The 27,768-nt window shown below is 38.7% G+C and overlaps 1 protein-coding gene across 1 annotated transcript; it reads right to left on the bottom strand.

The window, feature by feature from the left end:
* On the bottom strand, positions 1 to 27,768 carry LOC127643706 (heparan sulfate glucosamine 3-O-sulfotransferase 6-like). Its single transcript, XM_052126527.1, has 2 exons — positions 27,063 to 27,768; positions 1 to 2,349 (listed from the first exon to the last, which is right to left on the bottom strand). Exons 1-2 carry the CDS (start codon positions 27,563 to 27,565, stop codon positions 1,731 to 1,733), a joined length of 1,122 nt encoding a protein of 373 aa, XP_051982487.1. The 5' UTR covers positions 27,566 to 27,768; the 3' UTR covers positions 1 to 1,730.

Genomic DNA, 27,768 nt, shown 5'->3' with positions numbered 1-27,768 from the left:
AACAATAATGCACAGTCCAGTATTCATCCCTGTTGAAATGAAAACAGGGTTACATAGCTCAGCTTTACTATGGAAACTGTACATCTCCGGGAGAATTACATGAATGCTTATTTGGATAACCATCAGTCATAAAAAACAAAGGCAAATGAATGTAGTGAATGGTCTATAACCTAAAAGAAAGAGTCCATATTTTCTTTTTCTTTTCTTTTTTACTGCAAAACATTCATTTAGAAAGCAAGTGTGTGCTTAGGTGGGTCTCCTTTTAATAATAAAAACAAAACAATATAATAACAGTTTGCAATCAAGCATTTCCATATATTCTGTTGCTTCCCTCCTCGTCTCTCTTGTGCCTTGTGTCCATTACAGTATATAACAGTGGTTGAATGAGAACATCCGAGCTTGTTGCTCTTTTTGGCAGCTTTACCGTTATGGGCCTCTGAAGTAAGAGGCAGATTAAGCAGTGGGTATTCTGGAATATGTTCAGTAGGTGTTGTACTGTAGGAACTGTTGAGATTTGGCTGCTCTGTGTGATTTGAATTGTATGTTTGGAGTACACACAATGAATATTCTGTTCAATCTGTTTTAGATCATTCTCAGATCATTTCTTATGAAAGAGGACACGAGGAAAATGTCAACGAACCCAACTTTAAAAAACAAAACAAAAAAAAAGACAGATATATAAATCTAAGGCTTATTAAATCAATAAGACCTCTTCACAAGCTGACACATCAATGTGGTTCCATGATCATAAGAAATGCCTATGTTAAAAACTGGCGGTGTGTTGAATGCATTTGAATGAGGGGTGCGGAGCAGGGAGCAGGGTTTTGGGACATTCAGAATTTAACTGTGAATGCATATTAAAATCCTGAATTTGAAATGTCACAAGTGACAAAAATGCCCCAGATATTTAAAATAACGATGCAAAATATGCTTGCATAATAAATTCCTATATTTAGGACTAATTATACATTTAATAGAATAAAGAATGAGTTGATGATTAATTTGGTGGGTAAGAGGTAGTAATACATTCTCAATCTAACTATTCGTATTGACAATTTTATATTAAAAGATTGATTAAATTGAAGTATTTGACATTAAAGGATGAGCCGTTATATTTTTTATTTGGTATTTAAAAATGCCTTATAAAGGTATAAAATGCCCATGAAAATCCAGCGGGTAAATATAACCCCTTAATGGAAATGTGCATTTTTAACCAGCATTATGTCAGAATTGTATGATGGCTGTGTTCAATTTTTTGGACAATAATGAACATAGTTTAGAGAAATATATCATATCAGTAACTTTTTTTATCTTTTTGACATTATAGGGAATAAATAGGCATAACTATTCAAAATGTATTATGTCATTTTTTGGTACATTTTGTTACAAACATTGGGTTGGACAAATTCCTCTGTTGTCCAACTGTTTAATTTCTGTGAATTGTATTTCCGTACATTCCTCTTCCTGTCATTACAATTCAAAGTTCCAGTTCAATTCAAATTCCAATTTTTGTAAAGTTCCAAATTTGGCTCTGGAAGCCCCTGATTGAATGTTTGTATTTTATCCCTGAACTAACACATGATTGAATTAAGCCACCAGCTAGCCAACCCTTGATTTACTGAACCAAGTGTGTTAATTCACAGTGAGTATAATAACAATCAGGCTGGAGGTCCCATCCAAAGCCTGGAGTCAATGCCTTATTGCATTATCCCAAAGGGTTCTGCAACTCATCAGTCCCAGCCAAAGTCCTGCCCAGTCATCTGGTAGAATTTCAGGTTAAACGGTCTGTAGAAGTCCCTGAGTCTGTGCAGCACCTCCACTGGTATGTTTGGATGAGGTCTCCCTTTAGACTTCCCCAAGCATCTTGGTCTGCTACTCCCTTCCGGCTTTTTGAGGCAGGGGAAGCCTTTAGTCTGGTTGAAGTAAAAGTGCTTATTGGTCACCACCCGTTTGAGACCCAGAAAATCCTGCACCTTCCCCATTTCACCAGCAGGGTCGGTAACAAGCTTCTCGCCGCTCACAAAGAGTAGCTGCGAGAGCGGGAAATACCGGAGCCAGTTCTCCAAGTGTTTGGCGTAGATCCCGATGCGAACAGCACTCCAGGAAGTGTCAATGAGACCGGTGGTGGAATTCTTGAAGACCAGGTTCTGGAAAGATGGCAGGCCAGGGTTTTTGGTCAAAGTCTGAGTGTAGTCCGACACGGCTCGGGTCACGGGGTCTCGGACGACAACGATGAGTTTGGTGCCACGGCTCATGGAGAAGACTCGTTGAGGGGTCTCATGGGTGATGAAGTAGCTGGGTGTCTTCTCCATGGTGATCTGGCCTTCTAAAGTACGAGGCATCAAAGTCCTACAGAATGAGAACGTGGACAATTAAAAAGTTGAATAGTCATAATTGAAGTCAATAATATTTTGTTATCAATTCCATGATCATGGTTGGAAACACTTACAATTTTCAGCATGCATGAAAAGTTTAAGATGAAATGGATCGTGTAAAGACATATTTAAAGACATAATCTGTGTTCCAAAACCTAGTTAGCTGCCTTGCTGTTTAGTCCCTAAATATTAGGCAGCTATCTTCTAAGGGAGTATCCTTAACCCTGATGTTATTTTTGGGACATTTTGAACTGTTTAAGGGTTTAAAAAAGTTATAAATGCCTTTGAATTATCCACCACAATGAATAAATTAGAATAAAAACTAAAATTTTCACATTTATACAGTGGCAAGGAAAAGTATGTGAACCCTTTGGAATTAGCTGATGTTTTGCATTAATTAGACATAAAATGTGATCTCATCTTCATCAAAGTCACAAGTATAAAACACAATGTGCTTAAGATAGCAACACTCAAACAATTATAATCTTTCATGTATTTAATGAACACGTCCCTTTAAACTTTCACAGTGCTTTGGAAAAATGTATTAATCCTTTGAACTGCTTGATGCTCCTTTGGCAGCAATAACCTCAAAAACATGATGTTTTTATGTTGGCATGCCGTGCCCTCTCTACATCATACGTAGTGCTGCCTGTTCTTCCCAAACAATTCAACCTTAGTCTCATCACTCCAAAAAAACATTTTCCCAGTAGCATTGTGGAGTGTCAAGGTGGTCTTTGGCAAACTTTAGGCACGCACAATGCTTTTGTTGGAAAGCAGCAGCTTCCTTCATTGTGTCCTGCCATGGACACCATACATGTTTAATGTTTTCCTGTATAGTAGACTAATGAACAGAGATGTTAACCAGTTCCAATGAGTCCAACAAGTCTTTATCTGTCACTCTAGCGTTCTTTTTTACCTCATAGAACATTCTGCGGTGTTCCCTTTGAGTCATCTTGGCTGGACGGCCACTTCTAGAGAGAGTACCTATAGTACTAAATCATCTCCATTTATTGATAGTTTGTCTAACTGTGGACAGATGAATATCTCAGCTCATCAAGATAACTTTATAACCCTTTCCAGCTTTATGCAAAGCAACCATTCTTGATCATAGGTCTTCTGATATCTCTTTTTTTGCAAAGCATGATCCACGTCAGCAGATGCTTCTTGTGAATAGCAAACTACAATTGTTTGAGTGCTTTTTATAAGTCAAAGTAGCTCTAACCCGCACCTCCAATCTCGTTTCATTAATTGGATGCCAGGTTGGCCAACTCCTGACTCTAATTGGCTTTTGTTGAAGTCACTAGCCTTGGGGTTCACATACTTTTTACAACTTACACTGTGACTGTTTAAATTATGTGTTCAATATATACAAGTACAATACAATAATTTGTTTGTTATTAGTTAAAACATATTGTGTTTGTAGGGATTCGCGTGAATCTATCGTCTGTGTTCCGCAGCTGTTTTCGGATGCTTGAATAACGTATGACATGGGAGTAAGGGCAGCCGGTGGACTTTCTGGTGCCCTCCTAGGGTTAGATGGTGCCCCCCTAGGGAGTTGGTGCCCTACACACACTGCGTAGTATGCGTGTAGAGAGCAGCGGTACTGCATGGTGCTCTTATAAGCATAGAAATACATAGTACACACAAAAATATTAATATCTATTTATAATCGAATTTGGCTTATCCACGAAGCATACATGTGATGCTGTTTGTGGCAGGGTGGAGGGCGGGGCGGGGTCGTGATTCTACACACCTGGTCCCTTATCAGGCTAATCAAGCGTCCGAGAGGGATAAAGGCCGACGGAGGCTTGATTAGCCTGATAAGGGACCGGGTGTGTAGAATCATGACCCGGCCCAACCCTCCGCCCTGCCACACTGTTGTAGATTGTAACAGTTCAAGGATTTGCAAAGACGAGGCGGGAACCAGCTGAACAGTCAACATAAAGTTTAATGGTAAACATAAACTTAAACTAACATAAAACATAAGGACACACAGACAACGCGGCCGTGTGCGTCTCTCTCTCTCTCTCCCGAACTGGCATCTCCGTCTCCCCTTTATCTCATTCTCCCACTGATCAGCTGATTCAGCGCAGGCCTTGCAGCCTCATGGCCCAGCTACGCCCTCGTCCTCATCACATAGTTTTGAGCCAAAATGAGGTGTATCTGAGAAGTGCCTATAGTGTCTTAAAATTCTGGCGACGTAGGCAGTTCACTAGGTTTTGGAACAGAGCTGCATGGCTGCGTGAATGTTGGCCAAACTAAATATTAAACAAGTAATAATGCCGCATACAAAATCAAAAACTTTATTACAAGTGACTCTAGAGACATGATAATTGCCACAGCTTCAGCTCTGGCCAGAGAATAAAGCTTTACCATATGTTTTATATTGCAGTTCAATATGTTATTTTTTATTATCCATTATAAAATAAGAATTTCACCGATGAGGTCAATGGTTACTTCATTCTGCTTAATGCAAAGTGTGAAATGTTTTTAAGTAACATAAAAGTAGACATAATTAAAACCCAGCCTTGCGAATTAACGTCAGTGAGAAGGGAGTTGTTGAGTTGCTATAAAAGAAACAAAATGAACTATAATATCTCTTAGCAGTTATTCCTGGTGGGCTTTCTCTACAGAATGTCTTCCAGAATATCTTGATCTCTCCAAGGCTTTTTCGTGCTGATCTGAGATCAGTTTTGCGAGATCCCCATTTAAACATTTAGGCTTAGCTTGGTTTCGGAAGCTAATCCAAAATCAGCACAGAAGGATATAGTCTTTACCACAAAGCGGAACAAACTCAGTGTAGGCAGTGGAGTATCGGCCTCCTTCACACTGAAGAATAGAACGCCAATGACTACAAAGAATTAAAAACTGATCCAGGGTCTGTTTCCTTCAGTGTATAATCTGAGGCTACAGTATACACTGCCTTCTTAGGCAGCATCCTTACTGTAATGGAACCTCTTAAGTGACGGGTTTGGAACGCTACTCTACATAGGGCACTGCGTGGGCAGTATCTTCTATACAGTAGGCCTACTTCACATGCAAAGCTAACGACACGATTCCAGAAACTGTTTAGCCCAGGATGGAGCACTTGTATTGAAAAAAAAATGGTAAGCTAGAATTTAGAACACACAATATGGCGGATGTAGAAAAGGAAGTACAGCCTTACAGGTGAAAGAGCCGATCACCTTTTAGATACAGATGTCGCCTGACAGTTTACTTGAGAACGTGCATGCGCATTAGCTGGACCGGCCTGAAATATAGCGTTTTTTTTAGCGTGATATGAGGTAAAAAAGTGCGAATAATGACACAATTGTTGTCAGATTTTACTGCTGATTTTAGATATGTTATTTGATTGTAATCTTAACCAACCATTTTGGAGATTTTGGTCTTTCCTCTTTCAAGTAGATAGGAGCTGTACTTTTATGCCACGTGTACCCATAGAAAATAGCATTTTCAAGATGGCTGCCGAGTGACCTGATTTGCCTTGGAAGGGACTTTTATTGTATAAAATTACATAGGACATGCAAATATTTGGGTATAAGTCGATTGAGCAATTTTTTACTGATACTTTTCGGTCTAGAATAACTTGGTATTATATTCATAATCAACATCTAAATCACTTCGTTCACCACTTTGTATAAAAATATGTTTAATTGAGACTATGTAAGTATGACTATAGGTGCTCTCAACATGGTGTGTTTAATAACAACACCATGTTGTTATTAAAATATGAAAACATTATTAATTAAATATATTTTTCCATATCTCTAATAGAGCAAAAAACAACATAATCCTGAAGTTATTTCCTTTATTGTTTATAAGAGGAATATTTAAATTGATATAAAGTCCCAGTTAAGCTCCCCTATGAATGTCTAAATAGCTCCAGCATCAAATGGAAAAGTCTCAACTCAAAACTCTCATTATTTCCAGAGAGAACATGTGCAGCAGATTAACTCTTCACTGGTCTGGGTTGGGGTTTGGAATGCGGTCGCCTTTTTCTCTATCTTTCTTTCTCTGAGGCTGGACATTATTGCATTGCCATCAAGTCATGTCAAGTCATTTTTATTTGTATAGCGCTTTTCACGACACACGTCGTTTCAAAGCAGCTTTACAGGAAATAATTTCTATCAGGAAGACTTGCAGACGAGTGAAATTGAAGATGACATTTATTTGATGAATATAATACAGAAAATTAATGTCTCTCTACGGGCGTTGGTCCCGTCTGGTGGTCCGAAGTTGTACTTGGAACCGTCATATCCTGCCAGAGATAGGAGGCAGGGGCGAGGAGCCTACCCCTGTAGAGGATGGGACTCAACAGGTGGTGGTGGGGTGGTGGAGGTTGCCGTGTTAGCACACTGAAACAGCAATGTGATCGATTGTAAGCAGACTTATAAAGCAATGGCTGACATGTGATTGGCTATGAGTTACCCAGCTAATGGTGCGATGATGTACAGCTGCTAGTCTTCCCGCTAGAACTACGCAGCGCTTACATGCATTAACAGAAAATGAAACTGTAATATCTATAAAGTCTTAGAGTCATCATTGTGTAGTTTGATGATTATAATAAGATTGTAAATTGTGTATATAAATTAAATAATTAAATAATAAGTGTATTTCGAACCACAGTGAGCAAGCTGAAGACGACTGTAGCAAGGAACACAAAACTCCATAAGATGTTGGTTAATGGAGAAAAATAACCTTTGGGGAAACCAGGCTCACTGTGGGGGCTAGTTCCCTCTGTGTAAACAGCATGAATGCCAATATTAGGTATTTATGGGCTGTGCAAGTCTAGTTTGTCGTGCAAAGCTATTGTACTGCTTTAAAAGACTCATAAGACATCACACAAGTTGTACTACTTCATTTTTTGTGTGTTTTATTTGTCCTTTTTGGAACTTTACAGATGTACTATAGTCTTTGTTTGGAAAAGAGCTTTTGTGTTCCAGTGGAAAAAACAAGAACAACAACAGAGAACGTCATTAGGATGAAAAAATAATGGCCGTCTTTGGGTTAACTTCATCTCTGATCGACTTGAAGATGTAATAACAGTGTGGAGAGCGGACTTTACAGTATTTCTTTAAAACAGTGTGTATTTACACAATGCATGATCCCAGGCCTGTTTTTAGGGGTGTGATCTCGAAGCAGTACATGACAACCTCATCATTTGGATTCACAATCTCTTAGTTAACGCTGTCATTCCATGTCCTGCATCTAGAGTGCAAACACTGTTCGGCTATGTACACATGGCTAAGTTCATGATTAATTTGGGGCAATCAAGCTAATGGAAGCCATAATGCCACAAGCCGTGTCTGCTGACATCATGTTTACATTGGGGAGAGCACACTAGTAATCAGCAAATAGTTTGGGCTCTTCTCAATCCATGCCAATGGCCCACACACTCGCTTGTCAATCCACGTCATCTGCAAAGCCAGAAAAGCATAGCAAGATAAACCGTTTTAGCTCATTTCGCCAAGGTTTACAAACAGCTGACTAGCAACGTCTGACAACCTTTGATCTCTTGCCAGTTGTGCACTTGTGTGTTTTGTTCGTTATCAGGTTGCTGTTGTTGCAACCTGTGCCATTGCCAGAGAGATAAAGAGGTTTGCGTCCATGCTGTTTGTTTTGATCACACCTAGCGTAGCGTTAGTGGTTAGCATCTGCAGTGGGAATGTTAGCCTGGAGCAGCACATGAGTTTATCAGCACTAAACCTGGCAACAATTTACTTCTGTTTAACAGTACAGAAAGCACAGCCGCGGGTGGCCTGGTGCAAAAACAATGACCATTAAAAAGGAACTTCCTCTGCTAGTCCTGGCTTAGCAGTTAGCATGTTAGCAGGCACATTAAAATACTAGTTACAGAAAAATTAATCGTCAGAAGTAATTGTCAAATTAAGGAACATTATGAATATAGTGATAATTTTAAAGCACTTTGATTCGTCTATTAAAGGTGCTGTAAGAGATTTTTTCATGGAAAGGTATTCCACAAAAAATAAGTCCTACTCCCTGAAAGATATTAAAGAAATAAATGCCGTGAGATATCTCAGCTGTATCTGGGACAGCTCTAGGCTCTGTAAACGGCAAACATGCTGCGGTCTCTGACGCTTTCTCTCAATAATGTTTGGAGGCTTAATGCCATTTTTATGCCATGTTGTTCATAATAGTCATCAGTTGAGGGCGCTGTTTTGTTGCTGTTGTTTTTGACAACCACTTCTGCTCGTGTTGTTGGTGTAGTGGGCTAAAGCACATAACTGTTAATCAGAAGGTCACTGGTTCGATCCCCACAGCCACCACCATTGTGCCCTTGAGCAAGACACTTAACTCCAGGTTGCTCCGGGGGGGATTGTCCCTGTAATAAGTGCACTGTAAGCCACTTTGGATGAAAGCGTCTGCCAAATGCATAAATGTAAATGTAAATGCTCGGTGTTGGTCTCAATAAAGATAATTTAGCATCTTTGAAATGTGGAGTTTCAAAAAGAGGGGGTGTGGCTAATCCAACAGCTCATCTTGTGAAAGTTCAAAATAATTCCTAATAGGGTTGTCGATTTAACGGGTTAATTCAGTGCGATTAATTTTACAAAAAATAACGCGTTAAAAACATTTACGCAATTAATCGCACTTCCCGGACCATAATAAGGAAGATTCCTGAGAAATGCTTGTAGTACCACCTGTTTACTCCAGAGGGCAGTAAGTGAAACTTCAGCTGTATGAGCAACACACAGTTTATACAGTGAAGAAAACAACTTCAGTAGCAACAACACAAACATGAGTTACATACTTGCATTCAAAACACTTGATGGAGCGCAAATCTGAACTAAGAGACCTCAAGATGTGTTTAAAGATTGAGTATTAAACTATATTTAATTGATACAGTGAACTAAACATTTTATGTTTATGAGGCAACGCACCCGAGACGCTACACAAGCATGTCTGATGCAGGTGTAAATTGACGGTCCTTAAACAAGCCCTCATAATAAATCTCAACTGATTGACAAATTCACTTGTGTAATGGATTGCTGTGAACTGTGTGCCAATGATTGACTTATGATCAATAATATGGTAATAAACAATACATTGTATTCTAAAGCCACTTTTTGTTTTGTCTTATAAATGATTAACTCTTCTGCTACAAGAATGTAATGCATTTGAATTATCTGAATATTTTTATTTTATATATATATATATATATATATATATATATATATATATATATATATATATATATATATATATATATATATATTTTTTATATTTAAAGATAACTATGTATAATTATATTTTCATATAAATATGTATAAACATTATATATTGAGTTATTGTTATATGAGGGGCTTTCTCAGCAAATATTTGTATATGTGATTAATCGGGACACCATGTAATTAATTTGATTAAAAATTGTATTCCTAAACATTGTGTCATTAGATTAGCTTCGCAATCCTTCCTCGTCCCGTGACTTGCAAGTTCGAGCGTTAAGACAGAGATATTTTTAAATGTCATCTCTGACGTTAGATTGGTCAATTCAGTTCTTTTCCATGATTGAGTTCAAACTGTCCATTGCAATGAATCAAATCATAAGCCTGATTGAACGATTTGTTTGTATTATCACTCAAAGTCTCTGTGTGGCATTTTACATTATTAAATGTGCAGTATTTTTACCTAGTTGTTCACAGTTAAATATTATTTATTATTTACGGTAACAATTTGTAAAAATGTATGGTATATACTGTAGGTAGATATCGCAGTTTATTACTATGTTTTGTAATGTTGATGCAAAAAATAGGATAAAAAATAATAAAAAAATATGATCAATAAAAACTTGATTATTTTAACTAGATTTTTGTGTTTCAGTTCTAATATTAAGCATTTTATATCTAATTGACAGCAATAGCTATTTGGTTGGAAGTATGGTAAAAATATATATATATAAAAAATCACGCTTTTAGGCCATTAGAGCAAATACATAAACTACCTGCCATAAATATCTAATGTATAATATTGTCAAAAGGTAAAAAAGAAAATAAAGAAAAGAAAAATATCACCAAGACATATGCAGTTTCATACTGATTATCACAGTTTAAAGAATATCCATATAGGGCCTGAAAATCACATATGAACTGACTGACCACAACCGTTCCTTCCTCTTCCTCTGAGCTGCTTGCATAACTCACAACATAACAGAGTAGAATCTTTACTCCCTCCCATGTAAATGAATCCCAGGATATAAGCTTTCCCCCTTTATCAGAGGAAAACATCCAGACAGAACAACCCCTTGTGTCTGGCAGCAGTGACCCGGGATGTTCCCATCCTGATCAATGCCACATCTGGCAGCAATGTGCCTCGAAGAGGACGTTGCTTCCCATTGCAAGCTCATCATGGGCCCGGTATGGGTAAGATTCTTTAGCATAAGCTACATTTTTGCAATGCACAGAATATCTCTGTCTCTCAAACACTCACAAACTTTTGTGAACTGCTGAAATATAACGCTGTGTGACTATTGTCATTTTCTTTCAAACACTTAGCAACAACTTACATCCAGAAACCACTAGACATTTATGCAAACAAGCTCAGCAGGGTAAAACAATGTCCTCTTTCTCAAGACTCTGTTTGAAATCCATCAAAAGTCCTTAAAAACAGGTTGTATCTAAACACAGCACTGAGAGGACAGCAGGGCCTTCTCATTGAGATTGCAGCTTGGACACAGGCTTGTCATTACACAGGCAAATGGAAGCTTCCAGCAACTGTGGGAAGCAATTAAATGTCATTTGGAAACACAAGACAAGCACCATAAAACTGCTTATACATGCAAAGAGACAGAAAGCAGGACAAAAAGACGCCCTTAGGAAAGAAAAATCACAAAAGAGCTCTCCCAGTAATCTCACTTGTATATCCTCTATAGCTACATGCACACCAATACGCTATTTACTCCCAACAATCAGCTTATTTAAGTTATTATGAATTTACATGACCTTTGAAATAATGGCGTTCTTCTTTGCTTTTGGCATCACAGCATGAAGAGGCGTTCACATAACATGTGCGTACTTTGGATAAACTGGTCAGAACAGTTAAAGTGTTTACGTTCAACGTGAAATTTGAACACTCAACTCAACAGTTTATTCTAAAGCCAATAAAGGAAAATGCTTGTTTAATGTGTTTACTTGACCACACGCGCCCTTTTTCTCCCCAATTTGGAATGCTCAATTCCCAATGCGCTCTAAGTCCTCGTGGTGGCATAGTGACTCGCCTCAATCCAGGTGGCGAAGGACGAATCTCTGTTGCCTCCACGTCTGAGACCGTCAATCCGCACATGTTATCACGTGGCTTGTTGAGCGTGTTAATGCGGAGACATAGCGCGCGTGGAGGCTTCACGCTGTTCCTGCTGCATCCACACACAACTCAGTTAAGAACTGAGAGAACCACATTATAGCGACCGCAAGGAGGTTACCCCATGTGACTCTACCCTCCCTAGCAACCGGGCCAATTTGGTTGCTTAGGAGACCTGACTGGAGTCACTCAGCACGCCCTGGATTCAAACTCGCGACTCCAGGAGTGATAGTCAGTATCAATACTCACTGAGCTACCCAGACTCCCTGTGACACTCTTGTTCTACCCGCTCCGTACGGGACTCGAACCTAGGTCCCCAGCGTGGGAGGTGGGTGCTCTAACAAGGAGGCTAAAGGCTACAGTTTACACACTGCACAGCTATCTACCAGCTGGCTCCCGTTACATCCCCATGCTGATTGCGCTCTAAAATCAGCGTATTAAAAACATTTGAGAAGGCAAGAAATCCACATTGAAATTATCACGTTATTCTCTGCTTTTGAAGTCAAACTGTGAAGAGGCATGCACAGCACGTGCACACATTGGATAAACCGGTAAGAAAATAGCACACGAAATCGGCGTAATGAGCAAAAATGTACCCATGTCTATCGGGTTATTCGTTAGCCGCCTACGGCCTTTACACTGATAAAGGAACACAGTCTACTGCGTTTACATGACCACACGAGTTGTCGGCTTATTAGGCATAAACAGTGTAAGAACGTGCATGTAAACGCGCACATTGTTTCAAAGTTTCTAATACAAAGTCAGAGATTTCAATTTGAACTCAAACATCTCTCATAAAATTCTCCAATAGTCAACAATAGTCTCATTTGTGTATTCTTATTTTCCAAATACATTTTAGGGAAAACATCTGAAACAGTTAATACTTAATGAGACACATCCGAGTTAAAGTCTTTTGAGATCTAAAATAAGTTATACATTTGTCTTCTGGGACACCGAGAGTTTGCTCCATCATATAAACAGCAAAATGTGTTACTAATGACGTTCAAAGGCTCAAAACTCATTTCAGAAACACTCAAGAGAACATGAAACAGGAAGTAAAGCATCAGCTTTCAACTCATATTGACATTAAATACTTTTGGGAAGTTGACATGAGCCTGCTGTGTGAAATGCCATAGGCCTACTCTAAAACTATTTTGAACAGAATTAAGCAAATTCTTCTATAATTTAGAATACAGTTACATTCAAAAAGTACTTTGATTACTGAAGAGATTACTTTGCATTTTATTGTCATTTGTTTCATTTCATATTTAGTGCTTTCAGATGGAAAACATTTATACATATAAATGATCCAAAGTGCATTTGAACAGCGGTGAAACACTTTCTGATGATGTGTTACATTCATACGTGCAGAAAGAGAAGTAAGTTTGAAGTAAGTTTGGAGCAGAAGATATAGAAATAAACCTTGTGTAAATTGTTAGCTTTATGCTAAGCTAAAATGCTATTTCTAGCCATTTTACATGCACGTGTTACCAGACACGATCATATTTTTTTTGCCACAAACATATCCTTTAGTGCCACAACGTTTTTTAATGGCGTTAACTCGTAATATGACCCGTTGAACAAACCGTAGTTCATGAGAAGTGAGTCAATTCATGCAAATGCCGCTAATGCCACATGCATTGCCGTCGGGAAAAAAGATGGTGGGAGTTGATACCTGCGCCAAGCCTTTTATCAATGAAGCATAACAGCAGAACATGCCCGCAAAGCACAGATAGAGCTCCTAACATTGTGACATCATTGCAGTGGCAGGACAGCTGCATTTGAACACTACAAGGTGCGGTGCGAGCGCGAAGTGAAAGTGCGAGCGTGAAACGATCATCTGTGTTCCACCACTGCTACTGTGTACTTGAATACATATAACGTGTGAGTAAAGGCAGCAGGTGGAGTTGCTGGTGCTCACTTAGCAGGGCTGGACTGGCAATCTGGCATACCAGGAATTTTCCCGGTGGGCCGACGCACTTTGGGGCCGATCAGGGGCTGACTGTCCAGCGGGAGAACCGAGCGGGCCGGTGGGTCGGCCGCGAAACGTGCCGAATGGCCCGTGATAAGCAAAAATGAGCTAACCAACCAACCCCAACTTTTGGGCCAGTTGCCATGTAAAATCCAGGGCCGATTTCTCTTCCCAGCCCTGCCCCCTAGGGAGTTGGCGCCATACGCATACTGCATAATATGTGTATAGGAAGTGGCGGTACTGATTACAGGCTTACGGAAACCCTGCTGCTGTCTCCAAGGTTCTCTCACAGCGTCTCTGTTTGATATTGCACTAGTCAATGCAGAAGTTGGAGACATTGCTGGAACCCTGCAGGTAATCCCATTTAATCCCACCAGTTACAATTGTGACCGGGGTGTAAAAGGAGTTGTTGATGTATTTTACACAGAGTTGTCAAATGACAGCGCAGACTTTTTAGCATGTCTGTCAAAAGTTAATTAAAAGAAGCAAATAAATCCTGTCATAATACACTTACAACAAGCATAGTTTGTACATACTATGAATTGAGGTGTGCTGTGCTCATTTTCTGTAGTTCAACTCTGTTGGTGGGGTAGGTTTTGTGTGGATGACGGAAAAATACTATATTTGTTTATAAAGATATTACGATTAATCGCGATTAACTACAAAATGTTTTGCGATTAATTGTGATTTGAATCATTTGACAGCCATAATATATATTTAAAATTTTCAGCCGCTAATTCAACTACCCAGGTGTTTATGTGTGTGGGCGCCTACATGTGTGGTGATGCAGGAAAGCAAGAGGTCAAAGGAGAAACTGAGATAAAATGCTCACAGCCTCGAAAGAGGGAAGGAGGTCCCGTATTAACAGGAAACAGACTAGCAGCAAATCGGAGAAGGGTAGATTGTGTGTGTGTGCGGAAAGAGAGAAGCTAATTACCCTTCTGCCCTCACTATCATGTGGGAAAATCAGTGCTGTTGCTCTGAGTGCGTGTGTGTGTGTTTGCGTGGGTTTATCTCTGAACCGGCAGTAGGATGACCACACCCAAAGATGAAAAGACAATAGTCGTGAAAGACAACAATTGTCATATTAATAACACAACATTATCAGCTGGTTAACATCTGTAGTGCAGCCAATTGAATAATTGAGATTGTTTGGTTCTTATCTTGAAAATGATCACACAACCTTATGCAATGTTTTATTTTTTTTACTATTTTTAGGTGGAAGCTCATCACCCACGTCATGTTTGCATGCTCAAGTTTCTTGATGTCAAATACACAACAGAGCTTCTCATTGGATGGAATTAATCACCTACATCCTCATCAGTCTCTTCAAGTCCTGACAGGATGTCGTTCCTTTCCTTGCAGCTCTTTAGTCTGTTTGTGAAGCTCCTAATTATCATTATCATTATCAGACCAGTGTGTTTGATACATTTTTAACGATAAGTCACAGGATATATCAAAAAGGAAGAAGATCTCAGCTGCAAAATGACACAGGATAGACCTGGGTAAGACTGATCTCACACTGAAATCGGAAACAGTAGGTTGACTTTTCTTTCGCTGAAATCGCTCTGTGCTGACCGAAATTTGAAACACTGCCCCCAGTGGTCACAGCGGTAAGTGTTGTTGGGCCTATGGGCCTACCGCCCCTTTTTGGAGCAATGCCTGCAGCTATATCCTTATTTCTGGTAATGTCCACAGAGGGGCACCAAAAGCGAGTTGTAATGCGTTTTGTTATCAGGCCATAATACTGTGATAAGTACATTTACATTTACATTTACATTTATGCATTTGGCAGACGCTTTTATCCAAAGCGACTTACAGAGCCCTTATTACAGGGACAATCCCCCCGGAGCAACCTGGAGTTAAGTGTCTTACTCAAGGACACAATGGTGGTGGCTGTGGGGATCGAACCAGCGACCTTCTGATTACCAGTTATGTGCTTTAGCCCACTACAAAATAATGAATATGTTATAAACTGTACTCCCCCCAACCAAACCCAAACCTAAACCTAAACCTAAACCTAGCCATCTGTGGAGTAAAAATGTAATGTTAGTGGGATAAATACAACCTTTGAATCGCGCACCTCACTGATTACGAGAACACGATTACTTCCTGGTTTTAACGCAGGATTTGAACCCAGGTCTCCCACACTGCTGACACACTAATAAACACACTGGGGCAAAACATTTTCTAGAATCCTGGAGCTTTCGGAAACAACATGCCAACTTCCCGTGTAATCATGTTGCCTTAAACGGGGTAGATGCCATATCTAAATGTGCAAAGTAACATCTAATTATCGCCACCCTTGTTTTCTGGATTTTTTTCGTCCACTTGAATTTTTTTGGCATGGCACTGATTTCAATGTTAAGACAGCTGAACGATCAAAACCATGGTATTGAACGCTGCGACCCATTGAACATTGTATATCTATCCCGCTCAAGGCTATGTTTGCAATTGCAAAACATTTGTTGTCTATCCATAATGAAAGAAAACATAAATCTGATTTTCAAATATGCATGAAAGCAATAATACATTTTTTAATTTCACATTATGGTACGTTCACATTTAAGTGGTGTTCACCAATACAGTGCTTTGCAGTGACAAAGGAACTGGAAGTCATTCACATTCAGCTGCCGATTCCTGGGACATGAGTGACAGCGATCATTTGGCGATGTGACAAAGTTAAGCAAAGTTCAACTTTATACAAATGGGCAGAGCACGTGATGCAGTGAACGTATGACGATTTCCTAAATGTTCCAATGAACGATTGATATAATGTTCATTAACCACAAAAACAAATGTCTTTAACTAAAATGTCGTTACTATTTTCCTATAACCGTTAACTCATTATTCCAATCAATGTCATAATCGCATATAAGAATATTTTATGTCAGTTTCTGCTTTAATAAATCCATATTTGTTACATAAATCCACTATTAACAAAAGACCAAATCCAATGGGGGTCCTAGGAGAGATCAGACATGATTTCCCAATGCTGCATATTATTGAATTGGTGAATCGTTTATTTTAACCGGTTCGTTTGCATCAACTGTACGAATGAACCAATTCACTAAAATGTTTTGAACTTCCCATGAGATAGAGAGGACGGTTTAGGTAAGAGCGTTTGACGAATGTCTCGGTTTAAATGTTACACCATTTTTTGGAAAGAAAGCTACACTATTGTAAACACAACTGAATTACTGACACGCTACCGAATAGTGTAATTACCTTACTAGCTACCTTTAGTTGATGCAGAGGCGCGACATGTCTCATTGACGCCCCAGAGAACACTGCCGCCCTAGGGTACCACCTTTACTGCCTATGCCAAAATCCGCCACTGATCAAATCCATAGTATTTAGGATCAAATCATATGTGCACTTTATAAATGCGCCCACTTTGTCCTAAATGCAACTGGGATCCGGGACGTGTCACAATTTCTGGAAACAGTCGAGTATTAGGATACTGCTAAATTCCCGCCAAGGCTTCAGAAAGGTATATGGTATACGTTTGGCAAGAGGGTCGTGGGAAAAATATAATGGCATGGTGTTTATAATGAACTACAGTATATGTTACATTAGCGTGTATATAGTGAATGCTAATTCTGTGGCAAATTTGTTGAACAATCAAAGTCAATTTATATCAGATGTCAATTTATATCCAACATGATACTTAACGTCTATAGCTCCTATAGAACCTATAATGCACATATGAAGAAATATAACAGTGAAGACATTGTACAATGGAAATCTCTTCAAAACTGCACCACACAGAATTTTAACTGACTCAGTATGGTGTGTAGCAGCATAATGAACCTTTAAGACTGGGTTGGAGGAAACCACATCCCTGGCTTGGTTAACTGTTAACAGTATGTGCCATTTTAACAGTCAGTAACTGGAGTTTGAGCCTCTGCTTTGAGCAAAAGTCTTTAGTCCTTCTGCTGAACATTAAAGAAAGCAATTCTCAAGCAGTGTCTGAGGGAATTGGAGGTTTAAAGTGTAATTTGGTTGAAACCCCATTTTTTGATTGCCTGATTACTCATACTTTGCTTGATGGAGGGGTAACATTCAAAGAAATGGTCTGGGCTTGTCTCTTGAAACGTCTGAAGTATATTTCAGAAGTAGAAGACTAGGCATTTCTGCTGAGAAGTCATGCATCAAAAACAAGTAATTAAGAAAGCATCTATGCAGTTTATGGGTTGGAAAACAACTTGGGACAAGCCAAAGCTTTCTTGCTCTTGGCCTTGACTGTAACTTACCATTACCGCCAATGACAATTGTGTTTGAACAAAGAACTAGCAAAACACCTATGCTTGGTGACGCTAAGTGCAAATTGTCGTCTTAGAGAATGATTATCCAGCTAACCACATTATAAAGCAATCACAGCCACAAAACAAAGCAAAACATGTTTCTCACAGACTTGTAGCACAGACAGGTGTGGTCATAAAAAACCTAACATTGGTAAATATTGCTGCCAAACCTGAGTGATCTCATTCATATTCGTTGGTAAAGTGTATGCTTGGAATAACATTGAGATGTACAATATCAACATACTGACAGCATCGAAAACTCTTTTACATACAGGGTATGCATGTATACCTTTAGAGATTTAATTTAGAGAATTAAAAATGAAAACCAGTCGGTTGAAACTGGAATTGCTGAAATCAATAATCTAATGACATCTTATTATAATTTGTACGAGATGGCGAACTGTAAGATATCATACATAATGTCTTGTACGACTTTTATTCCCATAGAGACCAACCAATCAACAAACAGAATTTTTCCCATTAAAAACATGGTTAGGTTTAGGGTAAGGGGTTACACTTTATGGTTTAGGTATAGGTTTGGGTTCCTGGTTAAACTTGGAATAATCGTAATAACATTGATTGTTTGTTTACGGTATTTTTCTCTATAGGTGTAAAAGTCCACCATTTCTATCCAAGCCATCTCCTATGATTTCTTACGATGTCTCCATCTTGAAATAATTATTACGACTAGTAATAAGACCAGGTTGACTGCCACAGGGGACAGAGTTCAATACTCTGACACAATCCCATAGCGGGACTCTCATTTCAACATAATCACACGGGAAGTCAGCATGTTGTTTCCCAGAGTTCCAGTAGACCGTGTGGCACAACTGGTAACTATTTGCATCAGCAACATGGGAGACCCGGGTTCGGATTCCGCATTGAAACCAATAATAGCATTTGCATAATCAGTACATTTATTTGTTATTATGCATTTGGCAGATGCTTTTATCCAAAGCAACCCCTACAGCGCAGGGACAGTCCCCCCAGAGCAACCTGGAGTTAAGAGCCTTGCTCAAGGGCCCAACAGTGGCATTTTGGTGGTGCTGGGGCTTGAACCCCAACCTTCTGGTCAGTAACCCTGAGCCTCAACCACTGAGCCACCACTGCCCCATTACAATTTGCAGGTTGCATTTTATGCTGCCTTCATGTGCTATAGGAACAAAGCACTTGACCACGACGTACTCTTAATTACCACTTCAGAAGTGGGAAATAGGACAAGTCCGATAGCACATGAAGGCAGTATGAGTTTATTTTTTTGGGGTTGGGTACAGTTTAAAATATTTGCATCTGTCTTCACTGCATTACAGTACAGCTGAAAACAATTCTCTTCACAACTCCCTTTCGGCACCCCTCTGTGAATTTTTAACCAGAAAAATGGAGCTCACACGTGCTCATACACCCTACAACACTCACTGCTTTGGCCACTGGGGGCAGTGTTTCGCATTTCGGTAAGCACAGACCGATTTTAGCTAAAGAAAAGTCAACCTACTGTTTTTGATTTCTCATTTATCAGTAAATGATGGAGAAATTTTGTACAAGAATAAACGTATAGATTGCAAGTGGCAAGTTTATTTATACATTAAATCCAGAAGTAAAAAGTAGAAATAATCAAAATAATGTCGGTGTTACGTTCACTGTTACAGTGGTTTCAACCAGTACTTGAAAATCACACAAAACAGAATGAAACCATTATAATGTCAAATTAGTTCAATGTGTTATCTGCGTTAAATAAACAGAACGATCTCACTGTGAATTTGGCGACAGAAGGTGACAAGTTCTTCAGCTGATATCGGCCTGTTCTGACCGAAATTCGAATCACTGCCCCCAGTGACTGAAACCGGAAGTGTTTTTAAATGCATGGGCACCTATGAGCTCAATTCCAGGTGAAATGTCACTAGGAGAAAGTGAGTTGTAAAGTGAAGGTTTTATTAATTTATCTAAATTCATCTAATTGTTAGCATTGACCATTTTTATCATATTTATGTATATCAGCAACCATTTGATGCATGTTTACATTTTTACACTGTAAAAATAGCTTGTATTTGGCCAATGTTTTGTAAGGTGTCAAACTAAAAGTTTCTCAAGAAATATATAAGAATGAAAGCACTTTAATGCGACATACTCGTAATTACCACTTCAGAAGTGGGAAGTAGGATCATTCTGATAGCACATGAGGGCAGCATTAAAAAATGCAACCTCCAAATCACGCTTATCATTGATTTAGAGTCTCTGAGGCTGTTCACACAATGTGCTATCAGTAGTGCCACAGGGGAAAAAAGGTAAACACAGGTGAATTGATTTAAAGATGTTTGATGGGACTAGTCAAGTACAAACACTCTGCTGAATTTCAGTCCACCTTGACGCTATGTAAATAGCACACCCAGTCTTTCCTGGCCTTAGTCATGATTAGCCCTTTGAGCAAATGTATTAAGTTGCTCCATCTGAATGGGTAAATAGATCTCTCATTGGTATCAGTGAGATCTATTAAGATTGTTCAGTGGCCCGTTTAAACAGTTTTAGCATTTATTAATAGCGAGAGATGCATCAAACAGCTTCAGTACATGATTATTGTCAATCGCTCCTAACAAACATGGCCTGTTTGTCACTACCACACCCAGCCTTATACTCTGAGGATATAGATAACTCATCTATCTCTGTACTGTGACGCTGATGTGTGCGGTGATGGGTTCTTCCACACCACTACCCTCAACCCTGATCAATCAATGACTAGTTTAATGTTAGAGACCTCGGTCATATGGGAAATCAAGCCTGTCAAATCAGCACTTTGACATCATAAAATGTATGACTTTAAAATTAAATTGAATGTGTAATCTAATGTAATGTATATATTAGCATCAGGGACAAACGGACGGACGGACAGACAGATAGACAGATAGATACACAGAAAGACAGACAGACAGACAGATAGATACACAGACAGACAGACAGACAGACAGATAGACAGATAGATAGATAGATAGACAGACAAATAGACAAACAGATGACAGACAGACAGACAGACAGATGATAGACAGACAGACAGACAGACAGACAGACAGACAGACAGACAGATAGATAGATAGATAGATAGATAGATAGATAGAGAGACAGACAGACAGAAAGACAGACAGACAGACAGACAGACAGACAGACAGACAGACAGACAGACAGATAGATAGATAGACAGACAGATAGACAGACAGACAGACAGATAGATAGATAGATAGATAGATAGATAGATAGATAGATAGATAGATAGACAGACCGACAGAAAGACAGATAGACAGACAGATAGACAGACAGATAGACAGACAGATAGATAGATAGATAGATAGATAGATAGATAGATAGACAGATAGATAGATAGATAGATAGATAGATAGATAGATAGATAGATAGATAGATAGATAGATAGATAGACCGACAGAAAGACAGATAGACAGACAGATAGACAGACAGATAGACAGACAGATAGATAGATAGATAGATAGATAGATAGATAGATAGATAGATAGATAGATAGATAGATAGATAGATAGATAGATAGATAGATAGATAGATAGATAGATAGATAGACAGACCGACAGAAAGACAGATAGACAGACAGATAGACAGACAGATAGACAGACAGATAGATAGATAGATAGATAGATAGATAGACAGATAGACAGATAGATAGATAGATAGATAGATAGATAGATAGATAGATAGATAGATAGATAGACAGACCGACAGAAAGACAGATAGACAGACAGATAGACAGACAGATAGACAGACAGATAGATAGATAGATAGATAGATAGATAGACAGATAGATAGATAGATAGATAGATAGATAGATAGATAGATAGATAGATAGATAGATAGATAGATAGATAGATAGATAGATAGATAGATAGATTCTATTTTGCATATAGAAAATGAAGAAATATAGAAATTTAGGACATTACGATTTTTTACATTGTGACATTATTTTCAGGACAGTTATGCACATTTTACCGCATATTCTCATTACCCAAACATTAATAAATACAAAAATAAATAACTCTAAAATGTTTATACATCATAGTAGTTCTCTCTTGGTACTTCCATTAATTTTCACAGATTTTATTTAAAAAAATAAATGTACAACAACATCATATCTTGTGGTAATACAGTAAAAAAGAAAAGACTACCGTATGGCCTCTTTAATTAGAGTCATACATTTCATGTTCTGAAAATAAAAGTAAGGTCATAAATGTAGGTTTTTTTTTTTAAAGCAAAATATAATTATACAAATAATATATATATATATATATATTTATATTAAATATGACCAGGACATTTTTTGGTGAGGTTTTTTTTTCAGGTTTTGGGAGAATCAGCCTATGTGTCATTATGCCATACTTTTATTACAGCTAAAGTGGACTGAGTCATGACAATCCTTGAGCATTACTATGACGTGAACATTTCCACTTCCTTTGAGGTGTACTTTAGCCTGCCTTAGTGATCAACAACCTTTTAAATACTGTTGTTCTTTTTATCAGTTCTAAGGCACACTGCGTGACAACACTCAACAGGAAATAAGCATACAGCAAAACACGACCATTATCTTAGAAAACAGCTCTTAAAGCATAAATGTTTACAACCCGATACCTTGGAGCATCATAAAGAATGTCAAGAGCTGAAAAGGGCAACAGCAGTTTGTCAGCAAGATTGAATATGCACAGGTTAATTAACTGTACCCATGCTTAAGTGCAATGAAGTTGGTTACGGAGGAATCGATAAGCAGCAATTCTGCTCCCATCATTGATTGAGAGGTGACTTTTAATCCAGATAGTGATTTAAGGAGCCATGAAATGTGCTACCAATGTCGGGTAACTGCACTGAGTGGGGGTGAAAGAAGGATTTTGGAATAGGGAACTAAATTAAGGAACATGTAATAATGGACATGTTAAGAAGAACATGTTGACCACACATAACAACTATTTATTTTGTAGAAAGGTTACAGAAGAGTTTAAAGATCTTTTCAAATGTATGCTATAATAATTAGGCCTGATGATTTAAAGGGACAGTTCACCCAAAAATTTAATTTATCTCATTATTTACTCACCCTCATGCCATCCCACAATATGTATGGCTTTCTTTCTGCTGCTGAAAACAAGTGAAGATTTTTAGAAGGAGATGTCAGCTCTGTAGGTCCATAAAATGTATGTGAATGGTGGCCAGAACTTTGAAGATCCAAAAAGCACATAAATGCAGCATAAAGATAATCCATAAGACTCCAGTGGTTTAATCCATGTCTTCAGAAGTGATGTGATAGGAGTGGGTGAGAAATAGGTCAATATGTAAGTCATTTATTTTTTTAAATCTTCACTTTCACTTCCGCATTCTTCCTCTTTTGTTTTTGGCGATTCACATTCTTTGTGCATATCGCCACCGACTGGGCAGGAAGGAGAATTTAAACTAAAAAAATAACTTACATTTTGATCTGTTTCTCACCAACACCTATCATATCCCTTCTGAAGACATGGATTAAACCACTGGAGTCTTATGTATTACTTTTATGCTGCCTTTATGTGCTTTTTGGATCTTCAAAGTTCTGGCCACCATTCACTTGCATTGTATGGACCTACAGAGCTGAGATATTCTTCTAAAAATTTCTGTTTGTGTTCAGCGGAAGAAAAAAGTAATATACATCTGTGACAGAATGGGTGAGTAAATAATGTTTAATGCGTTTATTAAGTGCGATTTAATTATATTAAAATAAAATAAAAAGTAAGACATTTATTTATGCAATTAATCACACCTCCTGACCATTGGGAGATGCTCCCTGTTCGCTGTCCTTTTCTGCATATCGCGGCGGCTCATATTAGCTTATCGCGGCCCATTCGGTCCGTTTCGCACCCGACCCACCGGCCCGCTCGGTTCTTCCGAAGGCCAGTCCGCCTCTGATCGGCCCCAAAGTGCGTCAGCCCACCGGGAAAATGCCCGGTATGCCAGCTTACCATTCCAGCCCTGCTTGCCATGTATATAATGAGCACTGAGGAGAATAGCTGGTATGTTCTCTCTCTCTGAACTCACTCACTCTTTCCTATCACGTGCACAGTGACCATGCTCTGCAACACTGTGACAACGCTCTTTCAATGGTCAGCTCCCAGCTGGCAAGCACAATAGCTCAGCTGTCATTGCACATCTGCACATACACACAGTATACTCATGGTGTTGACAAGGCTGTTATTGAATTATACTCTTAAAAAATCTCTTACATGGGTGGTTTGTTTACATAAGGCAGTGGCCATCCACTGGAACAAAACCCTGTGCGTGTGTGTGTGTGTGTGTGTGTGTGTGTGTGTGTGTGTGTGTGTGTGTGTGTGTGTGTGAGTGTGCATGAAAGAAAGCTGCAAACAAACCTATAAAGTCGCTTTGCAGCTGTCTTCACAAGAGAGGAAACTGAACTTTAACCATCTAAAATTATTTCACTTAATGCATTTCCCTGCAATAACAATCCAGTGGTTTACATTGGAAATCATGTTGCAATACCGTGTTAGTATTAGCCATGTTACCATATGGCAGATGAATACGCACTAAAATGCCATAGAGTTTGATTGGATGCACGGCCTTTAATGGCCTAGATATGGGAAGTAATAAGCCTATTTATCTAGCTATTAACAGTTGCATTTTATTATTTGCAATGATCACTGTTTTTCCATGCTGAATAAAGTCCACGTCACTTCCATTCATCTGATGTCTAACTGGATGATGGGGAGATGAGAGAGACAGAGGCAGCACTGATAGTCATTTTATTGACGAAACGTTGAATGTCCTGCCGATGAGACATGACTCTAAGCTGGGAGGGTTATTGGCAGGTGATATTAATGAACCAAGTGGCATAAAAAGAGAGGAAGAATCAATGGCCAATCTTGCAGACATGTGCATAACTGTTGAGCAGAGGGTATACTGAATGTAAAACATAACCTTCATCTGCAAACCAGACTCACACATAAAGACGACTTAGTGTGTGAACCCTTTTAAAGATTAGTTAATTAAATGTTCCCTGCTAGAAAACTTCATTACGCAGGCTGCATAAACTTTTATGCACCTCAGATATGTTTATGCATTTCAGCAATTCTTGAGCCACAGTATCGTGCTGTCTCCATAAATTTCACTGTTGCCTCCGAGATAAAATGAAGCTATTCTGCAAGATAAGACATGTGGTGGTTGACTTAATTACCACTTATTATCTCTTACTCTCCATTATATAGGCAAAGTCTACTGTACATGTGCTGATGAATAAATGTAGCATTTATAGGGTGTGCTGTCTCAGTTCTTTTGTTTATTTGTTGTTTGTTGTGTCTTTGTTTTTTTTTTTTTCTGAAATGTAGTACCCCCCCAACAGACCTTATTCACAGCAGCGCTATCTTTGACGGGAATAACAACGAGGCTGTGAGGGATAGTCGTACAGCCTCTTCAATTGGTTGTATGGTTGTTTAACCCTTTAATGCATACCTCTGGTCTTTAGAGACCCGGGACCTCATTCCACACCCTGTAACTCATCCATTTTTTGGGAGTTGTGCCCACACCTCTTTAGTATTCCTCAATATGTTTCTCATAAGTAGTGTAACACAAAACACAAACAATGGTTTAAGTACCTAAAGTGTATAGAGTCTTTAGAGACCCGAGGTATATAAGAGCATAATTTCTTCCCCGCATTTCCATAAATTATATTTTTACGTATATTTCATATCTATTTCATATCCATATGGCTGTACACATACATATTATACTTATTATTTCATAGTCAAGGTGCCGCTGATGTTTCAGTGATTGATTTGCTTTACATTTGACATTGCTAGCTGACATATAAAGTAAACTATAGCAAGTTTAACACATGAACAGTATGATTTCACTATTGTCATTTGGGTGTATTACTGAAATTATGTAAATTGTGCATCAATTTAGACTCAATGAGTGCCTGAGAAAATACATATGTGTAATTTAGGTGCATCTTATGTGTAGATTATGTGTTATGTGCATCTTAATATGTGTTGCATTTTACGAAATGTCAGTGTGAAAATAATGAATCCTGTTCTAGATTTGTCCTGATTTGTTGCGTTATCTCTTTGATATATGAAAATATCAAAATATATCTTATTATTTTCTAATTGTCTTGAAAACATTGTGAAAGTTTGACACTATATGTGCATTTTGTACATCCATTTTTTATATATTAAAGTACCCGCTCTCAAAAAGAGTGTTTTGTAAAATTGCCATGCCTTAAAGGATTAAAGTGTTTTTGGATGATTCTGCTGACAAAACTGAACATTGAAAAAATATATTTCCGAGACATTTCAGAAGACAAGGACCACATGAGCTGTGCAAAAATTAGATGTGATCTAGGAGCAAATAAATATTGTATTTATAAATGTCTAATACCCAAATAAATATAAGTAAATTCATATTTTACAAATAAATAGTGAGTGGTGCTGTGGTGGGTGTTGTTTTGTGGGTGGTTCCTAGGGCATTGCTATTAATGCAGTGCTATGCGGTAGTAAGTGCTATGCGAATCGTCAAAAACAAAAGAAAAAGAAAGTGGAAGTGAAAGTGAAAGTGGAGATTTATTGTAAATATTACTTAAATGTTGACCTGTTTCTCACCCACACCTATCAAATAGCTTCTGAAGACATGGATTAAACAACTGGAGTCATGTAGATATTTAGACCTTAAAATGTCTGGTCACAATTCACTTGCATTGTATGGACCTACAGAGCTGAAATATTTTTCTAAAAATCTTCCTTTGTGTTCAGCAGAAGAAAGAAAGGAAGTCATACACATCTGGGATGGCATGAGGGTGAGAAAATGCTGAGAAAATTATAAATTTGGGGTGAACTATCCCGTTTCTAGACACCTGCGTTCGTGGGTCTTCGTTAAGATGTTTTTTGTTAACGTCAGGACGCTTTCGGTGTGAACGGACCCTAACTGGTCGGCTATGAGCAACAGCAATAGTAAAGATTTTCTTATGCACCACAACAAATGGCCAAAATCCCAAATAAATACAGATAAATTGGCTATAAATGCCCTATTTCCTAGAACGTTTAACAGACTACATACCTGTACCACTGGAGACCCTTGTCATAGAGCCTGTCAAAGAAGTGCGGCTCCGCGCCCACGGCTCTCACATCGGGGTGCACGCGCAGGAACTCCAGAAGCGCGCGCGTTCCCCCCTTTTTCACGCCGATAATAATCGCCTGGGGAAACTCTTTGGTCCCAAAGTTGTTTGAAACAGACAGGTTGTTGAAGGTTTCATAGCCTAACCCGCGTTGCCGTCTCTCATCTTCCCCGTCCGTCGCATTAAAGTCCTGCTGGCCGGACTCGGGGAGCTCGCGAAAGATGGAGACGTTCAAGTGCGCCTCCGGCTGAAGCTTCTTCCCTTCCTTCGGGAACATTTTGCTTCTAAACCTCTGATGGACGTAGAGTGGAGTCGGCATGGAATCGCAGTATCCAGTGAGGCAATAGAATAAATAGGTGAATATTAGGATCATGGTAAAGAAAAATGACAACTTGGAGTGCGCCTTCAGGTGTCCGAATTTGAAACTCGTTGTCCAACATCCCATGAGTGTCTTTGCTTCGCACTAAATAAAATGTTAAACGGAGGAATCATGCCGTATTAAAGGTAGAAGAACAGTTAGACTAAACATTTAGTGAGATAGTAGTTTTTTTTTGGGTCACCAAATCACCAAATCAAGTGAAGGCCATATGTCCGACTTTGTTGAAACCAAAGATAAAATGCTTCTTTTTGGCCTCCTATAGTTTGACA

The sequence above is a fragment of the Xyrauchen texanus genome, chromosome 5, assembly GCF_025860055.1.
Source record: "Xyrauchen texanus isolate HMW12.3.18 chromosome 5, RBS_HiC_50CHRs, whole genome shotgun sequence".
In the NCBI taxonomy this organism is placed as follows: Eukaryota; Metazoa; Chordata; class Actinopteri; order Cypriniformes; family Catostomidae; genus Xyrauchen; species Xyrauchen texanus.
The sequence above is the reverse complement of the archived record's forward strand: the minus strand, read 5'-3'. Positions and strand labels throughout refer to the sequence as shown.